This window comes from Pan troglodytes, chromosome 12 (genome assembly GCF_028858775.2).
Source record: "Pan troglodytes isolate AG18354 chromosome 12, NHGRI_mPanTro3-v2.0_pri, whole genome shotgun sequence".
NCBI classification, from domain to species: Eukaryota; Metazoa; Chordata; class Mammalia; order Primates; family Hominidae; genus Pan; species Pan troglodytes.
The window spans coordinates 26,415,541-26,435,650 of NC_072410.2; the positions used below are offsets into that span (position 1 = coordinate 26,415,541).

At 52.4% G+C, this 20,110-nt stretch overlaps 2 protein-coding genes across 55 annotated transcripts in view; one reads left to right on the forward strand and one right to left on the reverse strand.

The window, feature by feature from the left end:
• FER1L5 (fer-1 like family member 5) overlaps positions 1 to 13,719 on the reverse strand; it is a 64,528-nt gene extending 50,809 nt beyond the window's left edge. For 4 of the 5 annotated variants that reach the window (XR_010149325.1, XM_024354535.3, XM_063789573.1 and 1 more), the window contains exons 1-8: positions 13,468 to 13,719; positions 9,936 to 9,988; positions 9,234 to 9,325; positions 8,503 to 8,611; positions 6,711 to 6,765; positions 6,099 to 6,208; positions 1,905 to 2,033; positions 223 to 285 (exon numbers count right to left, since the gene is read on the reverse strand). Coding sequence is in view for 3 of the 5 variants with exons in the window: in XM_024354535.3 (XP_024210303.2) it covers positions 223 to 285; positions 1,905 to 2,033; positions 6,099 to 6,208; positions 6,711 to 6,765; positions 8,503 to 8,611; positions 9,234 to 9,325; positions 9,936 to 9,988; positions 13,468 to 13,552 (696 nt within the window). In the remaining 2 variants the exon portion in view is untranslated. The remainder of the gene's footprint in view (positions 1 to 222; positions 286 to 1,904; positions 2,034 to 6,098; positions 6,209 to 6,710; positions 6,766 to 8,502; positions 8,612 to 9,233; positions 9,326 to 9,935; positions 9,989 to 13,467) is intronic. The other variant, XM_063789574.1, reaches the window with a different exon arrangement.
• Positions 13,720 to 18,026: 4,307 nt separating this feature from the next.
• KANSL3 (KAT8 regulatory NSL complex subunit 3) overlaps positions 18,027 to 20,110 on the forward strand; it is a 76,121-nt gene continuing 74,037 nt past the window's right edge. For 21 of the 50 annotated variants that reach the window (XR_010149328.1, XR_010149326.1, XR_010149331.1 and 18 more), the window contains exons 1-2: positions 18,032 to 18,123; positions 19,216 to 19,480. Coding sequence is in view for 24 of the 50 variants with exons in the window: in XM_016948985.4 (XP_016804474.1) it covers positions 19,266 to 19,480 (215 nt within the window). In the remaining 26 variants the exon portion in view is untranslated. Of the gene's footprint in view, positions 18,124 to 18,324; positions 19,139 to 19,215; positions 19,481 to 20,110 lie in introns of those variants that run through there. The other 29 variants (XR_010149333.1, XR_010149332.1, XR_010149337.1 and 26 more) reach the window with 10 other exon arrangements.

A 20,110-nucleotide genomic window follows, 5' to 3' on the forward strand; every position in this document is an offset into this window, starting at 1 on the left:
CGCCCAGTTCAGGGCCTGGCAGTTGGCAATCCACAACATTTGTTGAATAAATGAGTAAATGAATGAATAATCTGGGTGCCAGGGGGTGAAGAAAGTGGTGGGGGTCAGGAAGACAATCTGAAGTGCCCCTGGCTCTAAGGGTCGGGGCTGGAGCTGTAGTGCTTCCCAGTATTGAAGTGGGACAAGAAACCCACCTTGCTGGGGACCAGTTTGGCTCCTCACCTGGATTAAGATGGTCTCATCAAAGAACTTTGCAGGAACCTCATGAAAATTCTGGAAGAAGATCTGAGGCAAAGAGAATTGGGGTAGAGTGGATGATTTCTTCCGCCACTTCACCCAAGCACTCAGTAAACCTGAAAGTTCAGAATAATGTGCTTCTTTCCACAACTTTACCCATTTCAATGGGTTTACAAGTACAGGCTGAGTATTCCTAATCCAAAAATCTGAAATAAAAAATGCTCCAAAATCTGAAACTTTCTGAGTGCCAACATGACCCTCAAAGGAAATGCTCACTGGAGCATTCTGGGTTTCAGATTTTCATTATTACGAATGCTGAACTGGTACAATGCAAATATTCCAGATTCCCAAAAAAAATCTGAAATCGAAAACACTTCTGATACCATGCATTTTGGGTAAGGGATACTCAACTTGTGCCACTTCTCTCATGCTCCCCCAGAAGCAGAGGCCTCCCGGGCTCCTAGAGGGTTTCCTATTTTTAGGCGGAGTCTCGCTCTGTCACCTAGGCTGGAGTGTGGTGGTGCAATCTCAACTCACTGCAACCTCGGGTTCAAACGATTCTCCTGCCTCAGCCTCCTGAGTAGATGGGATTACAGGCACCTGCCACTGCATGTGGCTAATTTTTGTATTTTTACAAAAGAGACAGGGTTTCACCATATTGGTCAGGATGGTTTCGAACTCCGGACCTCAGGTGATCCACTCACCACGGTCTCCCAAAGTTCTGGAATTACAGGCATGAGCCACCAAGCCCAGCCTCCTGGAGGGTTTTCTGCCCAGAATGGGGAATGGTAGGAGATTCCTGGAGAACTCAGGGCCCAGCTAGCTGCCCAGGATGGAGATTTGAGCCCACACCTCCTTCTAGGTTGCCCTGCCAGTCCACTCTGTCCCTGCTCCCCGTGGCAGCCAGAAACTTCTTTCCCAAATGCAAACCTAGGCCTGTCACTCCTCTGCTTAAGTCCTCCATGGCTCCTGAGTAGTGTCCAGGATGGGACCCCAGCCCACACTGTAGGCTCCCCTCCAGCCAGTCTCCTCCAGCCACACCCATAGCTATAGTTCTGCTGTCAAGTCTGCGGCTTGCTTGGTTCCAGGCCTTTGAAAACACCATGACTTTTTCCTGAATTATCTTTTCCCATCCTGTCTGTCTTTCCCTGGTAAAATCTTCCTTCAGGGTTGCTGGAGCCCTTCTGAGTCCTCTCCGCCACCCCCAGCCTCATTACTCACTTACTCCTTCCAGCTTCCACTGTGCTTTTATCTTTTATTTGTTCATTTACTAATTAATTCAACAAGTATTTACGGAGCACCTACTGTGTATCAGGCCCAGTGCTACAATTTGGGGCTCCAGCAGCAATGAGACATACATGGTCTGGGTAGGTGCTTCGAACCTCCAATAGCAATGCTCCCAGACCTCTGTAAACCAGGATCTGCTCTGTTGTAATTGTTTATGGATTCATGAGTTGTGCCCCCACCAGCCCACCAGCTCCTCAGATACAGGGCTCTGTGTTATCCTGTTCTGTATTTTCAGTGCTTGGCCCTCAGTAGACACTCAGTAAATGCTTGTGGAACAAACACATGAAGACACCCTAGTCAAGGAGCAAGCTTGCCGGCTGCCCACCGGGGATGCCCAGCCCTTGGCTGGCTCCTTGCCTGATGTGCCCCGTTCAGCCCACCTCATTAAAGAAAGGGTTGTTTCCCATCTTGATGCGTGTCTGGTGCTGCTGGCCTGCGATGGACACCTTCACCACTGGTTTGATGTTGTTGCCCATGAGCTGTCGGGCTTCAAACACCTTCACTCGAACCTAAGGGCAGAACACATGGGGAGCTGATATTGAGGGCCTTCTCTAGCTGGGACAACATTGTTCTGATAAGAAAACATTCGGTTTGAGACCAGCCTGTCCAACATGGTGAAACCCCATCTCTACTAAAAATACAAAAAAAAGGGATACGGAGACCGGGCTGGAGCCAGACGAGCTGTTGGGTGGCGGCGCGGCAGCCATGGAGGGAGGCGGCGGCGGCGGCTCGGGTGGCTGCGCTGGGAGGCGGCGATGAGAGGCTCGCACGCCTCCAGCCCGGCCCCAGCCCCCCGGGACGGAGAGCCGAGCAGCCCCGGCTCTGGGCTACGGACTATGGGCGAATAGCTCTGACCACCCGGCGAAGCATGCCGCCTGCCTTGGCCTCCCAAAGTGCCGAGATTGCAGCCTCTGCCCGGCCGCCACCCCATCTGGGAAGTGAGGAGCGTCTCTGCCTGGCCACCCATCATCTGGGACGTGAGGAGCCCCTCTGCCTGGCTACCCAGTCTGGAAAGTGAGGAGCGTCTCTGCCCGGCCGCCATGCCATCTAGGAAGTGAGGAGCGCCTCTTCCCGGCCACCATCCCATCTAGGAAGTGAGGAGCGTCTCTGCCCAGCCGCCCATCGTCTGAGATGTGGGGAGCGCCTCTGCCCCGCCGCCCCGTCTGGGAAGTGAGGAGCACCTCTACCTGGCCGCGACCCCGTCTGGGAGGTGAGGAGCGTCTCTGCCCAGCCGCCCCGTCTGAGAAGTGAGGAGACCCTCCGCCTGGCAACCACCCCATATGAGAAGTGAGGAGCCCCTCCGCCCGGCAGCCACCCCGTCTGGGAAGTGAGGAGCGTCTCTGCCCGGCAGCCACCCCATCCAGGAGGGAGGTGGGGGTCAGCCCCCACCAGGCCAGCCGCCCCGTCCGGGAGGGAGGTGCGGGGGTCAGCCCCCCGCCCGGCCAGCCGCCCCGTCCGGGAGGGAGGTGCGGGGGTCAGCCCCCCACCCGGCCAGCCGCCCCGTCCGGGAGGGAGGTGGGGGGGGTCAGCCCCCTGCCCGGCCAGCCGCCCCGTCTGGGAGGTGAGGGGCGCCTCTGCCTGGCTGCCCCTACTGGGAAGTGAGGAGCCCCTCTGCCCAGCCAGCCGCCCCGTCCGGGAAGGAGGTGGGGGGGGGTCAGCCCCCCACCCGGCCAGCCACCCCGTCCGGGAGGGAGGTGGGGGAGTCAGCCCCCCGCCCGGCCAGTCGCCCCGTCCGGGAGGGAGGTGGGGGGGTCAGCCCCCCGCCAGGCCAGCCGCCCCGACCGGGAGGGAGGTGGGGGGGTCAGCCCCCCGCCCGGCCAGCCGCCCCGTCCGGGAGGTGAGGGGCGCCTCTGCCCGGCCGCCCCTACTGGGAAGTGAGGAGCCCCTCTGCCCGGCCAGCCGCCCCATCGGGGAAGGAGGTGGGGGGGGTCAGCCCCCCGCCCGGCCAGCCGCCCCATCCGGGAGGGAGGTGGGGGGGTCAGCCCCCCACCTGGCCCGCCGCCCTGTCCGGGAGGGAGGTGGGGGGGTCAGCCCCCCGCCCGGCCGGCTGCCCCGTCCGGGAGGTGAGGGGCGCCTCTGCCCGGCCGCCCCTACTGGGAAGTGAGGAGCCCCTCTGCCCGGCCAGCCGCCCCGTCCGGGAGGGAGGTGGGGGGGTCAGCCCCCCTGCCCGGCCAGCCGCCCCGTCCGGGAGGTGAGGGGCGCCTCTGCCCGGCCGCCCCTACTGGGAAGTGAGGAGCCCCTCTGCCCGGCCAGCCGCCCGGTCCGGGAAGGAGGTGGGGGGGTCAGCCCCCTGCCCGGCCAGCCACCCCATCCGGGAGGGAGGTGGGGGGGTCAGCCCCCCGCCTGGCCAGCCGCCCTGTCTGGGAGGGAGGTGGGGGGGTCAGCCCCCCGCCCGGCCAGCTGCCCCGTCCGGGAGGTGAGGGGCGCCTCTGCCTGGCCGCCCCTACTGGGAAGTGAGGAGCCCCTCTGCCTGGCCAGCCGCCCTGTCTGGGAGGGAGGTGGGGGGGTCAGCCCCCCGCCCAGCCAGCCGCCCGGTCCGGGAGATGAGGGGCGCCTCTGCCCAGCCGCCCCTACTGGGAAGTGAGGAGCCCCTCTGCCCGGCCACCGCCCCGTCTGGGAGGTGTACCCGGCAGCTCATTGGGAATGGGCCATGATGACAATGGCGGTTTTGTGGAATAGAAGCGGAGGAAAGGCGGGGAAGGGATTGAGAGATCGGATGGTTGCCATGTCTGTGTAGAGGGAGGTAGACACGGGAGACTTTTCATTTTGTTCTGTACTAGGAAAAATTCTTCTGCCTTGTGATCCTGTTGATCGGTGACCTTACCCCCAACTCTGTGCTCTCTGAAACATGTGCTGTGTCCACTCAGGGTTAAATGGATTAAGGGTGGTGCAAGTTGTGCTTTGTTAAACAGATGCTTGAAGGCAGCATGCTCGTTAAGAGTCATCACCACTCCCTAATCTCAAGTACCCAGGGACACAAACACTACGGAAGGCCGCAGGGTCCTCTGCATAGGAAAACCAGAGACCTTTCTTCACTTGTTTATCTGCTGACCCTCCCTCCACTATTGTCCTATGACCCTGCCAAATCCCCCTCTGTGAGAAACACCCAAGAATGATCAATAAAATAAATAAATTAAAAAAAAAAAAAAAAAGAAAACATTCTAGGCCAGGTGCAATGAGTGGCTCATGCCTGTAATCCCAGCACTTTGGGAGGCCAAGGTGGGAGAATCGCTTGAGCCCAGGAGTTCGAGACCAGATTGACTGGGCAACATGGCAAAACCCCGTCTCTACAAAAATTACAAAAAAATTAGCTGAGCTTGGTGGTGCATGCCTGTAATCCCAGCTACTCAGGAGGCTGAGGTGGGAGGATCATCTGAGCCCAGAGGTCTAGACTGTAGTGAGCTGTGATCGTGCCACTGCACTCCAGCCTGGGCAACAGAGCAAGACTCCATCTCAAAAAAGAGAAGAAAGAAAGAAAGAAGGGAGGGAGGGAGGGACGGAGGAAGGAAAAGAAAGAAAGAAGGGAGGGAGGAAGGAAAAGAAAGGAAAGAAGGAAGGAAGGAAAGAAAGAAAAAGAAAGAAAGAAGGAAAGAAAGAAAGAGAGAAAGAAGGAAGGAAGGAAAGAAGAAAGAAAGAAAGAAAGAAAGAAAGTTGTAGCCCTAGCCACAGTGGAGACAGACAATCCACTGGGAGAAGGCTAGGAGGAGATGGACTTGGAGACACAGGCTTGAGTTATCAAGGGCCCGGGAAGCCATTGCAAAAGGAACTGGATCTTGTGTGGAAGACACTGGGGCTTTTGAAGAAGGTGCTTGGCATGATAAGAGTGACATCTTTGGAAGGACACTTTGGTTGGAGAATGGACAGGAGAGAGCTGGAGGCTGGGGGGTTCAGGAGAAGCCTTCTGATGTGGTCCAGGGAAGAGGTGGTGGTGGCTCAGGCCAGGGAACGGAAGTGGCGAGGGGGAAATGGGAGCAGTGGGTGACGTTAAGAGCTAGGACTTGGCCACTGCTTGGGTGCAGGAAGAGGAGTGGTCCAGGAGACTCCCAGCTGCTGCGCGAGGAGCAGGCTGGGGAGCAGGTAAAACCACGGCAGGAATGTTAGGCCACGGGCTAGAAGCCAGAGGGAAGTTGATAAGCCGTGGGATGAGGGTTCCTGAATTCACATGGAAATGTGGACCTTTCCATAGGTCCCCTCAGATCAGACACTCCCCAGCCTCTCCTGTACAGTTAATTTAACTTTGCCTGTGCCCCACTTTGTTTTGCCAACAACCCGAGGACTCTGAGAGGGCAGGATCTCTCTCATCTGCGCTGCTTCCCCAGCAGGTACCAGGGCCTGCCAGTGCACAGCTGGCTCTCCTACTACCTCACTGGAGCTCTGTGGCTTCAGCTACAGGCAGAAGTTTCCAGAACGGCCATGGGAGGAGCAGGGCATGTGGCAAGGATCTGAGGGCCAGAAGCTGGGTCTGAAGCTCTGCCCTTCTACCATGACCTTGGGGAGGGGTGAGGTGGCCTGGGAACACAGCAAACAAGAGTGTCAGGTGAGTCCCATGAACTTGCAACCTGGATGGTCCTCACCTGAAAGTGCTGAGGCTTTGAGGACAGAGCCCTGTGCGCAGTGGAGCCAGGGACCATCAGTTTCTGACTGGCTGCCTCTCTTGCCGTTATGCCCAGGTGGTCTTCAGCTCCTGGGGAGACACAGTGCAGGGTGGGGTCAGAGGCCTGGGGCCCAGGAGGTTTGAGGTATTTTCCCCATTCCATGATTCTGTCCCCAGTTACCATCTCCTGACTAAAAGCATGGCCAAGAGGCCCCAACAGTGACATATGTCCTCCCCAGAACATTACCATGGGCCCCTTCATGCTCAGGAACTATGGATCCCTGGACCCTGCTCCACACACTGGGGCTCTTGGAGATGACCATCCTTGTCTCTCTGCAGCCCCTTGGAGACTTATGTCTTATATCTCATGGGTCTTATGTCTAGAGATGACAAATAGGCATATTGGGATGGCCTCAGCCAGATGTCTGGAGATCTGGCATCTAGACCCTGTAGCTTCCAGGGACCCTAGCCTGGTCACATTCCTTCTGTAGGCCTCAAGGGCTGGATTTTGAAGGTCCCCAAGAACCCATCCAGCTGTGCATGCAGAAAGGCAGGGTAGGCCCTTAAGGGTAAGCTCCAGGGAAGGACATACCTGTCTTCTCAATATCCTGGTTGCTCATGTGGGCCACCTGTAGGGTGACAGTACACTGCAAGACAAAGGCAGGGGAGCTGTAAGCCAGACCCTGCCATCCTTGGACACAGCACCCAAGCCCTGCACAGCCTGGTTGGGTTCACACCTGGTCCTCCTGGTGGGGGCCGTGATGCTAGTCATGGGATGGGGCCACACCATGGGCATCTGCACAGTCTGGGTGAGGGAGGTTATAAATGGGTGAGGAGAGAGCAATGGGTTACAGTGGAGGGGATGTTTGTAGATTAAAGCAGCCACATGGTGGTGATGGTGGCAGAAAAGGATGCAGGAGGGTGGGGAGGAGAGGGAGAGGTGACTTGAGCCCAGAACACAGATGCTAGCAGCTCTTCCCCTAGCCCAACATCTCATGAACTCATGTGGGAGGCCCTGCACACTCCTCCCTTCTAACTGAGCTCCTTCCTTCATGTGCTCCCATTACCAACCCAGCCTCCAGACCATCACCAGGATGGCCCCCTGAACACCCCAAGTGTCTAAATGATCAAAGTTAAGTCACAATTCACCAGCGTGGACCATAAGGCCCTTGACCTCTAGCCCTTGGTCACTTACGCAACCTAAGCTCTCCCACCTCCACCCCACCCCCCCACCGTGTGACAACAGTGCAGTACACCCTCCCTCACCCTGCCTCCTGCTCCACCCACTTTATGCCCCTGCCTGGGCTGGTCTTCCACTCCTGTCCATTGGGAAAACTCAAGCCTCTTCTTACAACTCAACTGACAGACTGAATGTGCCTTGACTTTATGATGGGATCACATCCCGGTAAACGCATTGTAAGTCAACAATATTGTGTGTCCATCCATTGTAAGTCACAGACTGTCTGCATACAAATGGACAATGGCCAAACCACATAGAAAATAAGACTCAGATCCACCATCTGCAGCAACCAGCCCAGGGAACCAACCTGTTATCTACAGTAACCAGCCCAGGAAGCCAGCCTGCTCTAAGTCAGACTTGTAGGAGGTCAGACTGCTGTCTCTAGCAATAATCCAGGAAGCCAAACAATAACAATCAGCTCCAAATGGCCAGGCCTTGATTAATAACTGGCAGCTGCCTTAATTTTTGTCCCCACTTCCAACTTAGGACCAACCAGAGAGAGCCAAACATGCCCCTCTAACCAATCACATGGGAGGCCCGCCTTGGGCTCCCCCGTAGCCTCCAATCAGGGCACATCTGCAGCCTTCCCTTCTTTCCACTGTGAAGCTCTCCCGCTCCCCTGGCTGCCTCTGAGTCTCTGCCAAAACACAAATGACGATGACCGAGTCCCTTGCTAGCACAAGCTCTGAAAAAATAGCCTTTGCTTGTTCTCATTTGGATGGTCTCCCTACATTTCCATATGTCTTAAACATCACCCCCTCTGTAAATCTGTCCATGACCTCCTGAGACAAATTGTTCACTCCCTCCTGACCTGAGCCAGTGGCCTTGCTTTACTGAACCTTGTCTCACAGGTGCTGGAGCGCCTGTCACTGTGAGTGGAGCCTACTCCAACAGACCATGGGCTTAAGGCAATTTTGTACCACAGGGCCTGGCACAGTGGTTGACTCCCAATGCAAGGCGGTCAATTCATCTAAATAGATGCGTTGGGGAGGGGGGCGCAGATGATGGCAAGGGAGGTAGTCAGGAGAGGAAGGCAGTGTGATGGGGCCCCCCAAGCAGGAAGCACTCTTGTGGCGTGGGCCGCTTCACCAGCTCCCTTCATTCCTCCAGCCACCCTGCCTGGGCCTTCCTGGGCCTGACTCACATCTGTGGGCTTCATGGAATGGTTGAGCAGGGTCAAGTCCTTCACAAAAAGGACCTCACTTGGTTGTTTCAACAATGGCTTGAGCAGTACTGTGGCCAGGCCAATGAATCTGGGGAGACAAGGAGCAGATGTGAGATCCTGAGCCAGGGGAAAGAGTGTCCTCTTCTCTCCCGGGCAGGGCTTTAGCTAGAGACGGTTTCCTCCCAGGGCTGTGCTGTCCTCAGAGAGAGGCTGGAGAAGAATGCAGTGGGGCTGGGTATCCATGACAGGGCACAGAGCTCCTGGCTCTGAGAACTGTCTTGGGGCTCCTAGGCAAGTAACAGTTGATTGGACCAGGGATGGACACCTGGCTAGAGCTGGGCCAATAGGATTCTCTGTCTTAGGAATTTTGACCTGGGATGGCATAGCCTCAGTCTCAGGGCATGTGAGTCTCAGCTGGGCACTAGATGAGGCTGTGATAAGAAGCCGGGGTTGGGCAGAGAGAAGCAGAAATTTGAGATACGTGGCTTCAGATGGACAGAGCTGCTGCTGGGTTCCCAAGTTCCTGTCCCAGCTGATTTGCAGTCTTGCCCTGGCTACCCTTTCAGTACCCACCCCTCTTTTTTCTTTTTAGCTGGCTGGAGTGGGTTCCATTCCTTCATCTGAGTGAGTTATGGATTAGAGACAAGGATCACATAACTTGCTGCTGCGTTGGTCAGGAGCTAGGCTCCTCCTGCCTCTCTCTGCCTCACCTTTCTTTCTTTTGTGAGCCCATGTCCTGAAGGGTGACTTGCAGGAAGGAGTCATTTTCCAGGGGGCGGTTCCAGAGGTGCCAGATTAGGGTCTGTGGGGGGCATAGAGAGGTCAGCATCCTTCCTCTGCCCTTCCCATCCCATGTTTCTAGGAAATGAGGAAAGACGTGGGGAACGGGCTGGCACTGCATTTCTCTAAGACTGAGGAACCTCCCTCATGTCTAATTTCCTCAGGAGATGGCGTTTGCTACCTTTCACCAAGGTGTGGGCATCCCACTCGGCTTCTGTGACTTGAACTGCAGTATCATTGGCCTGTTGGGAATTAAGGGTTTGGGGACTAGGAATGGGGTGAGGGGCAGCATGGAGTGATGGCAGATGAGAGGGAGTCATGCACAGGGAGCCTTCACTCTGCTTCAGGCTTCTAGGAACATCAAGATGGCCCAGCTGGATAATTGATAGGCCATACCATGGTCCATCCTCGAAGTGGGGGAGAAGGGCCACGAACAGTCGTGGGCAGGTGTGGCCTTCACAGCCTTGTCGGGTCAGAGGCTGCTACTCCCAGGCCAAGATGCCCAGCCTTAAGGAAAGCCTGTGAGGTTGCACGTCCTCTCCCTAGACCTCTGAGCACCTGCCCGGACCCCACCCTTGCCCCCTTGCTGTTGGGGTCGTTATTTCCTCTTCTGGGCTTGCCCGGTTGTCTACCTCATTCCACACGGGATCATTCCCTTCCACCACACGAGTTCTTTTCTTGATATCTGCAAAGAAACCAAGAGGCTGGCATTGATGGTAGGAAATATTTCAACGTCTGGGTTGGAGTGGGGTAAAGAGAAGTAGGACACTCTAAGAAAACTTCAAGTCGGCCGGGCATGGTGGCTCACGCCTGTAATCTCAGCACTTTGGGAGGCCGAGGCAGGCAGATCACGAGGTCAGGAGATCAGGACCATCCTGGCTGACACGGTGAAACCCCATCTCTACTAAAAATACAAAAAATTAGCCGGGCGTGGTGGCGGGCGCCTGTAGTCCCAGCTACTTGGGAGGCTGAGGCAGGAGAATGGTGTGAACCCAGGAGGCAGAGCTTGCAGTGAGCTGAGATCCCGCCACTGCACTCCAGCCTGGGTGACAGAGCGAGACTCTGTCACAAAAAAAAAAAAAAAAAAAGAAAACTTCAAGTCAAGGCAAGTGGCAGGCACTGCCTTCAAGTCAAGGCAGGTGGCAGGTGTGATATGGCATCACTTCTTTTTTTCTTGTGTGGGTTCAACATTTCTTGATTTTATCACTGTGTGACAGATAATGCTCTATGTTCATTTCATTTTCTTTCTTTGTTTCTCTTTTTATTTTTTCTTTACTTTTCTTTTGTGTGTGTGTGTGTGAGTGTGTGTGACACGAGGTCTCACTCTGTCACCCAGGCTGGAGTACAGTGGCATGATCTGGGCTCAATGCAACCTCTGTCTCCCAGGCTCAAGTCATCCTCCCACCTCCCACGTAGCTTGGACTACAGGCCACCATACCTGGCTAATTTTTGTATTTTTTGTAGAGACAGGGTTTTACCATGTCACCCAGGCTGGTCTCAAACTCCCAGACTCAAGTGATCTGCCTGCCTCGGCCTCCCAAATTGTTGGGATTACAGGCTAAAGCCACCGCGCTCGGCCCATTTCATTTTCTTCCAGAGTTTTCAGTGTCTTGCAGCTAAGCGGGGCTGTGTGACTCACTCTGGCCAATGGGATATGGGTATGATATTTGCCACTGCCAGGTCTGGTTCTTAATTTCCATGAGATTCTTCATTCTCTTCTCTCCTCTCCCCGTAGCCACCCTTGTGACCTGCTAACTTTGCAGCCACAAGGGGCAAGCGGCTAGTCCCTAAACTACCATTTGTAGGAGCTACCCAGGAGAGCTGTGTGACCAGCACCATCCACGCAGGACTTGTGTAAGCAAGAGGTAAACTTTTATTGTTAACCCACTGAAAATTAAGGGTTTATTTATTGCCGGAGCAAAGCCCAGTGTACCCTAACGAAGACATCCTGAAACATCCATAATGGGTAAAAGGCCCTCCAAGCAGTGGGAAGGGGTGCAGGTTAGTGGATGGCATATGAAGGAAGACGCTGGGAAGGACAAAAGGAATACAAAGTGTCAAACATAAACATACAATCAGAAGAATCTGTTTGTATTCAAACAGGGTTCTGAGTTTTAGGCATCTTTGTGGGAGATATTTCTGGAATGAGAAAGATGGTGCCCATGAGGTGGTGGGGAAGATGGCTCAGAATCAGAGAAGAACTGCCAGGCCCTTGCCTGGCTAACTGGAAAATTAGTCAATCAGGGCAAATACATCCTGAACTCCCACCGCCCCTCTTGAAACCTGCAGACTGAGGACATCAGCATGCATCACCCTGTGAGCCTGGAGTACCAAATGTTCAATCTCTGAATATTGCTGTGTTCAACAAGCATAGTTTCACAGAACAACAGCATGAAATAAAGAAATTCCATTCTTTACTCATATGTCCTGTAGGAACTACTGTGTCCTCTTTTCTCTTGGGCCCGGTTTTCTCCCTGCTGACGGTCCCTGTAAAACCTATTTGCCTGTATCCACCGTCCTGTATCTCCACCTACATACTTTCACCTTTTTTTCTCTTTTCTCTACTCTTCTCTCTCTCTCTCTCTTTCTCTCTTTCTTTCTTTCTGACAGACTCTTGCTTTTTCGCCCAGGCCAGAGTGCAGTGGCGCTATCTCGGCTCATTGCAACCTCCGTCTCCCGGGTTCACGCCATTCTCCTGACAGCCTCCCAAGTAGCTGGGACTACAAATACCCACCACGGTGCCCAGCTAATTTTTTTTTTTTTTTGTATTTTTAGTAGAGACGGGGTTTCACCGTGTTAGCCAGGATGGTCTCTATCTCCTGACCTCGTGATCCGCCCACCTCGGCCTCCCAAAGCGCTGGGATTACAGGTGTGAGCCACCATGCCCAGCCTCTTTCTTTTTTTTTTTTTTTGAAGGCACCTCATCTCGATCTGTTGACCAGACTGGAGTGCTGTGGTACGATCTCCGCTCACTGCAACCTCCGCCTCCCAGGTTCAAGCGATTCTCCTGCCTCAGCCTCCCAAGTAGCTGGGATTACAGGCACCTGCCACCATGCCTGGGTAATTTTTATATTTTTAATAAAGATAGGGTTTCACCATGTTGGCCAGGCTGGTCTTGAACTCCTGACCTCCAGTGATCTGCCCGCCTCAGCCTCCCAAAGTGCTGGGATTACAGGTGTGAGCCACCGTGCCCCGCCCTTTCACCCTTTTTTCTTTTACTTCTTTCCTTTTAGCTGCCAGATCTTTGATATCTAAATATACCTAACATCTCTCATTTTTTCTCACAAATTCTTTCTCCCCTTTCTTTCCCTTCCTTCTTGGGATTCTTTTCTCTTACCTAAAAAAAAAAAAAAAATGGAGATAATAAAACTTGCTTCATTTACCTCTGGAATTGCTGTGAGGAGCAGACATCATTGTACATATGAAAAGGCTTTGCAGGCTGGGCGCGGTGGCTCACGCCTGTAATCCCAGCACTCTGGGAGGCCGAGGCGGGTGGGTCCCCTGAGGTCAGGAGTTCAAGACCAGCCTGACCAATATGGTGAAACCCCGTCTCTACTAAAATGACAAAAATCAGCTGGGTGTGGTGGCATGCGCCTGTAGTCCCAGCTACTTCGGAGGGTGAGGCAGGAGAATCGCTTGAACCTGGGAGGCAGAGGTTGCAGTGAGCCGAGATCACACCACTGCACTCTAGCCTGGGTGACAGAGTGACAGTCTGTCTCAAAAAAAATAAAAATAAAAAATAATAATAATGCTTTGTCAATTGTAAAGCTCATGCAAATTAAACTAATATGATCAAGCAGTTATTACTAAAAGTTGTACTAAGGGCTATACACATATTATCTTTTTAAACCCCCGCATCAATCTGAGGAAGCAGGGACTTTCTCTTTAAACCTTAGTTTATGGCACAGCTCCAGGTCATGGAAGAAGGTCCAGAAGCACTAGTCCTCTCTTTTTTCCATAGCCATTCCCTAGCAAAAGTGGGAGGCAGAGAACTCATAATCAAATGATAGCAATACGTTTTGAGAGAGCTGGACAACGTCTACTTCACTTTGTGTTACACAGGGCATCTTTTATGTAGTGGGGTGCCATACACCTCTTTTTTCACTGAGTGCATGTTGCCTCTGGGGGCTTCTCTCTCCCATGTGGACCCAGGGAGGCTCTCACCTCTGAAGTCGATGGACATGCAGGGCCTGGGTAGGGGGGCTAGTGGTGGGTCAATCTTGGCCGACTGCACCACAAGCCGCAGCATCTCGGAGACCTACTTTCTTCCCTCCTTCCCTACGCAGCGCCACAGCTTCCTCTTTGGAGCTCCTCAGTCCAAGACTTTTCCCAGCGATCCTGGGGTGAGTGGAGCCCCACTTCCTGTCTGTTGCTAAGCAACAGACAGGCTGTCACAAAGGTGGGCGGTTCTTGGTTCTGGAGAGGAATTAATGGGAAAGAGAAGCGGGAGGAGGAACAGGGTATAGGTGACTGGGCCTGTAGAAACAAAACCACCTGGCTGCTTTCACCCCCTTTTCTTATTGCCCAGGCTGGAGTGCAATGGTGCGATCTCAGCTCACCGCAACCTCCACCTCCCGGGTTCAAGCGATTCTCCTGCCTCAGCCTCCCGAGTAGCTGAGATTACAGGCATGCGCCACCACGCCCGGCTAATTTTGTATTTTTAGTAGAGATGGGGTTTCTCCATGTTGGTGAGGCTGGTCTCGAACTCCCGACCTCAGGTGATCTGCCCACCTCGGCCTCCCAAAGTGTTGGGATTACAGGCGTGAGCCACCAAGTCTGGCCTTAAAAAATTTTTTTTTGCCCACCCCACACCTGCCCTCCTTGCCGTCCTTTTGATTTCAAGGTCAGACATAAGGTTGATGTTTTCTCCTTGTACAAGCAAGTTGTCTGGAGTCAATCATTGCCAAAGTCACACAATTTAGATGAGAAAATAAGAAAACAGTGAAGTGACCTGAGAAAAGGGATAGGAAAATCAAGGACTATTTCTGTGAGTTCTCAGGGAAAGTTCTTCCTAACGTGGAAACCTCCTTTTTACTAAGAAAAACCTAAGTTTAGATACGAGACCCTCTTTGACAAAAGGAAATTAGCTTTTGAATTAATGAGCTCATATGGAAGGTCAAAGAAGACAATGCGGTTTTGAAGTGGCTGTCTTTATGGCTGTCTGAGCCTCTGTGCATTAAGATGGAGCTGGGGCACTTATTCTTATTGTCCACAGCAAGGCTTTTTAGGCTTTAGGGTTGAACATCGTATAAATTACATCTTATCCAATAGTTAGAATGAAAACTAATGAATATTTAAATGCTGGGATTGGTGGCTCATGCCTGTAATCCCAGCACTTTGGGAGGCCAAGGTGGACGGATCACTTGAGGCCACAAGTTCAGGAACAGCCTGGCCAACATAGCAAAACCCCATCTCTACTAAAAATACAAAAATTAGCTGGGCGTGGTGGCATGTGCCAGCAATTCCAGCTACTTGGGAGGCTGAGGCAGGAGAATCGCTTGAACCTGGGAGGTGGAGGTCACAGTGAGCCAAGATTGCACCACTGCACTCCAACCTTGGCAACACAGCGAGACTCTGTCTCAAAAAAAAAAAAAAAAAAAAAAAAAGGCCGGGCGTGGTGGCTTACGCCTGTAGCCTGTAATCCCAGATCTTTGGGAGGTTAAGGCGGCCGGATCACGAGATCAGGAGATCAAGACCATCTTGGCCAACATGGTGAAACCCCGTCCCTACTAAAATACAAAAAATTAGCCGGGCATGGTATTGCGTGCCTGTAGTCCCAGCTACTCCGGAGCTGAGGCAGGGGAATCGCTTGAACCTGGGAGGCGGAGGTTGCAGTGAGCCGAGATCACGCCACTGCATACAAGCCTGGCCACAGAGCAAGACTGTCTCAAAAAAAAAAAAAAAAAACAAAACGATATTTAAGAACAATCTATTAGTTAATGAAACAACTACTTAGCAGTAAGCGTACCACGCAGTCTAAGAGATGAATGGATTCAAAGACTGAAACGCTGGGTCAGTGATCAGGGTGCTGATTGCTTTCTAGTGCAGCAGATTTAAAAAAAAAAGTGCTTCTTGGAAGTTTTTCTTGAAATCTAAACACAACACAGTGCTTTTCGCTTTATGAATGGCTTTTCAAAGTAAGCGTGACACAAAAGACCCTGTAAGTGAAAAGCTGACAGATTTGACTGTATTAAATAAAAAACTCCTATGTAGAAATTATGCCTTAAAGCTAGAAGACAAATATCAAAGCAGGGAAAACATTTTCAATATACTTAATGTCCAACAGTTTATTTAATAGATGTTTATAGAGCAAGCTCTTAATAAGAAAAGGATGACTATCCCAAAGGAAAACAAAGGCAAAGCTCCTATCAGATAATTGCCCAAAATGACAAAAAAAAAATTTTTTTTTTAAAAACCCTAAGTCTTGTTAATAATCAAAGAAATACAATGAGATACAATTTATGACTTTGCCAAATTGGTTTCAAAAGCCAAAAAAGATGTAAAAAAAAAAAAAATCAAACTCACTGGGCACGGTGGCTCACGCCTGTAATCCCAGCACTTTGGGAGGCCAAGGCGGGCGGATCACGAGGTCATGAGATCGAGACCATCCGGGCTAACACAGTGAAACCCTGTCTCTACTAAAAATACAAAAAATTATCCGAGCATGGTGGCACACGCCTGTGGTCTCAGCTACTCGGGAGGCTGAGGCAGGAGAATCGCTTGAACCAGGGAGGTGGAGGTTGCAGTGAGCCGAGATCACGCCACTGCACTCCAGCCTGGGCGACAGAGAGAGACTCTGTCTCAAAAAAACAAAAACAAAACAAAACAAAAAACTCATTAATAAGCAAATAAATGGGATAAGATACCATTTATCACCTCTTAAATTGGCAAAGAATGAAACAAAATGATAAACGTGGTGTGCTGAGGAAAGGAAGGGGCAGAGAAAAGATACAAATCTGTTTATAGTGGGAATGGGAATATAAGTAGAGAAATAGCAGAACCCTGGCCCCAAACAAGCGCCCAGGAGACAAAGTTAAGGGTAGGGAGAGGTGGGGCAGGGGCTGCTCTATTTGTGATAATTTCTATGGCCTTAAGCTCCATATTTCTAAACAGCACCTTTAAATAGCATTCCTTGATTTTTTCAAATCTGTGAGGCATTTTCCCAGTTTTATTGTTTTCCCCGGGGCTCTCCGTCCTGGTCTTCTCTTCTCCCCCAGCTGAGACTAGTGGTCCCCAGTCCTGCAGCACAGCTATTGTCCTGGGATACTCTTTGCCATCACCTTCAGAATTCCTCGTCTGCTTCTTGTGTTAGACCCTGCTTCCCCGATCCTATGCCTTCCGTCTTCTCAGTTTACCCTCTCATCTTTGTGGAACACAGCTTTGAGTGGCTTTCTGAATGTTTCGAGTGTTTGCATGTCTGTACCTATCTTTTTTTTTTTTTTGAGACAGAGTCTTGCTGTGTCGCCCAGGCTGGAGTGCAATGGCGCGATTTTGGCTCACCGCAACCTCTGCCTCCTGAGTTTGAGAGATTCTCCCACCTCAGCCTCCCGAGTAGCTGGGATTACAGGCATGCGCCACCACACCTGGCTAATTTTTGTATTTTTAGTAGAGACAGGGTTTCGCTATGTTGGCCAGGCTGGTTTTGTACTCCTGAACTCGTGATCCACCCTCCTCAGCCTCCCAAAGTGCTGGGATTACAGGCGTGAGCCACCGCATCCGGCCATTTTTTTTTTTTTTTAAAATAGAAACGAAGTCTCACTGTTTTGGCAGGCTAGTCTTGAACTCTTGGGCTCAAGCAATCCTCCCACCTTGGCCTCCCAAAGTACTGGGATTATAGGCATGAGCCACAGCTCCCGGGTGAGATTTATCATCTTGAACCATGTCTCTTGCTGTCTTGTCTCATGTCTCTTGATGTCATGTTGTCAGTCAGTCAACCAAATAACCAATTATTGATCAGTCAACATTTGAACAATTACCTATGTTCTGGGTGTATGTTCTCTGGAGGATACAAAGGTTAATGTCCCTGATTTTGAGGATCTACTCTCTCTACACAAAACACATAGGAAAGTTAACCACACAAAACAATCTAGGGTCAGTAACAAAATTATTATTATTTTTTTTTTGAGACGTAGTCTCACTCCGTCGTCCAGGCTGGAGTGCAGTGGTGCGACCATGGCTCATTGCAGCCTGGACCTCCCAGACTCAAGTGATCCTCCCACCTCAGCCTCCCGGGTAGCTGGGACTACAGGCATACACCACTATCACACACACCTAATTTCTAAAATTTTTTGTAGATACGGGGGTCTCATCATATTGGCCAGGCTCATCTCAAACTCCTGAGCTCAAGAGATCCTCCCGCCTAGGCCTCCCAAAGCGCTGGGATTACAGGCGTGAGCCACATAGGTAAATTCTTAATGAGTAAATTCAGGGGGCTGCCCTGGTGGAGGTGGACCGTTGGGTGCTCGACCGCCCTGAGGGCACAAAGGACCAACACGGTGGGGGTGGCGAGAACTGGGGCCGTAGAAGCCAGCCTAGTCCTCCGCCCTCGCTTTCCCTACTGAATATGCACGAGGGGGAAACTCCAGCCTAGTTGTTGACTTTCTGCTTCGGACATGCTCGCGTGTTCTTGGCTCTCCTCTTCCGGACAGAGGCGCCGGAGCTTCATCCGTTCCGGGCTTTGCCGCTCACCGCCTCTCCCTTCCCAGGTCGTAACCCGCTTCCGCGTTTTACTCGGTGCCCGCAGCGCCGGGGCGTGGAGGCCTTAACGCGCACGCGCTTAGGGATCCGGCCGTGGCCGAGCGCGCGGCCGTAAGACCGCGGGTGAGAGCAGCGTTGGCTTCGAGGGGAGTGGCGGGCCGTGGGGATCGCGGCCCTGGTTGGGACGGCCGGGGGTCTCGGCGAGGGCTTCAGGGCTCCCGGGGCATGCGGGGGCCCGGGCTAGGGCCGGCTGCCGGTGCTGGTCGGGCGGGGCGGGTCCGGCCGGGGGCGGGCTGGCAGGGGCCGCGTCTGGGCCTCCGTGACGCGGACGCCGAGCCCTGCCCCAGGGAGCGGGAGGCGGGGGCCAGGCGGCTCCTCCTCGTCGCGAACTCTGGATGACCTTGGCCAAATCGCTTCAGTTCCCCGAGCTGGCGACTTCGTCTGTAAAATGCGAGTCATAGCCCTGTCTCCTAGATGGGCCGTGTGGAGGCTCAGTGGCGGGAACGCCTGCGGGGCAGCCGGGGTCCTGGGCGGTTTGCTAGGGACGCCTCACTGGGGGTGAGGGTGAAAGGGCTTCCACGGGGATCATTTTGTCACAGGCTTTGTGGGGGGGCAGTTTTCATTTTTATGTAAACAACTCTGGAATATTACGAAGTACTTAACAGAACTTTTGTTTCGCACAATACGAGAGGCTTGAAGAAATGGAGCCCTAGCTGGGATTCGCTTTTTTGAGGCCGGCGTTGCCCTGCCCTTTAGGGGTGCCCACGCTCTAGCTGCGGCCCCGGCTCTCTTCGCATTGTCGTTAGAGGATGGTGTGAAGCAACAGAGATCCTTAGCTTTCAACGAATTCATATTTGTGATTTCCTGTTTGTCAAAACCCTTCCTGCCCACCTAGGAAGTGGTGCTGGCCAAGCAAGTTTACTGTCTGTCCACGCGAGGTCTTTCTGAACCTTGGGGTCGGTGAGCTCTCCCGTTAGGTAATTTCAGTTCGCTAGAGGTTGAGTATGGGACAACTCGTGGCACCATAGTTTTTTTTTTCTTTTTTTTTTTTGGTGTTGGTGTGGGATTCCACGAACCGTCCCCACCAGAGGTCTGCCGTGAAATGGATACTCAATAGGAATGATAGTAGGTTACAAAAGTAAGTATGTTAGATGGTGTAGATTGGGAGAAATTTAGGATATTGGAATTGACCTAAACTGAAACTTTTCACTGCAGGTGACTAGCATGCAGATACCCATGCTCTGACTTTCTGCCCCTCCACTGACATGGCCCACCGGGGTGGGGAGAGGGACTTCCAGACTTCAGCTCGACGCATGGGCACCTCGCTGCTTTTCCAGCTTTCAGTGCATGAACGGGAGCTGGACCTGGTTTTTCTGGATCATAGCTATGCCAAGCCTTGGAGTGCCCACCCAGATGCCAGTAGTGCCCGCCCCACCCGCATGCTCTTTGTCACTCCCCGGCGGCAGCACGAAAGTACCATGTGAGTTGGGGCTTCTAAGGGCTGCTGGTAACCTCACTGGGCAGTGATCAGATGGGAATTTAGAGAGGATTTTCTCAGGATTGACTGGGGGAGATTGTATGAGGCATTTGGATGTTAAATTCAGGCATCTCTTAAGCAGCATAAGGATAGCAGGCTTGAATGTGGATGTCTCTGTGAGACAGCTAACAAGAGTTAGGAAAGCAAGACGTGCAAATGAAAAGCAGACAACCTATTCCACTTATAGTAGGACGTGTGGAAAGGGGAAAATCGTAGAGGGTTATTTAACTGGTGAAGAAAAAGACTGAAAAGTTGATTTTAAAAGATTACCCACAGGATACGACTCTTTATCACATTAGCCCAGTGCTCTGGGTTGCTTGACAGTGGCAACAATAGCCTTTTTATAGTAATGCATTTTGCTTTTCTTGGTTTCACACACGAAGGTTAGGAGCCAATTCCCAAGACGTTGCTTTTTCTCTTCCCTTGTTACAGAGCTGCTATCCATAGGTTAATCTAAACCCTTCTTATGTCTAATGATATTTTCACCCAACCTATGTTATAGGGTAAGGAAGTTTCATAAATTGACTACCTGATGAGTGATACAGTTACATTTGGTCTAAATAAACCTGTTTG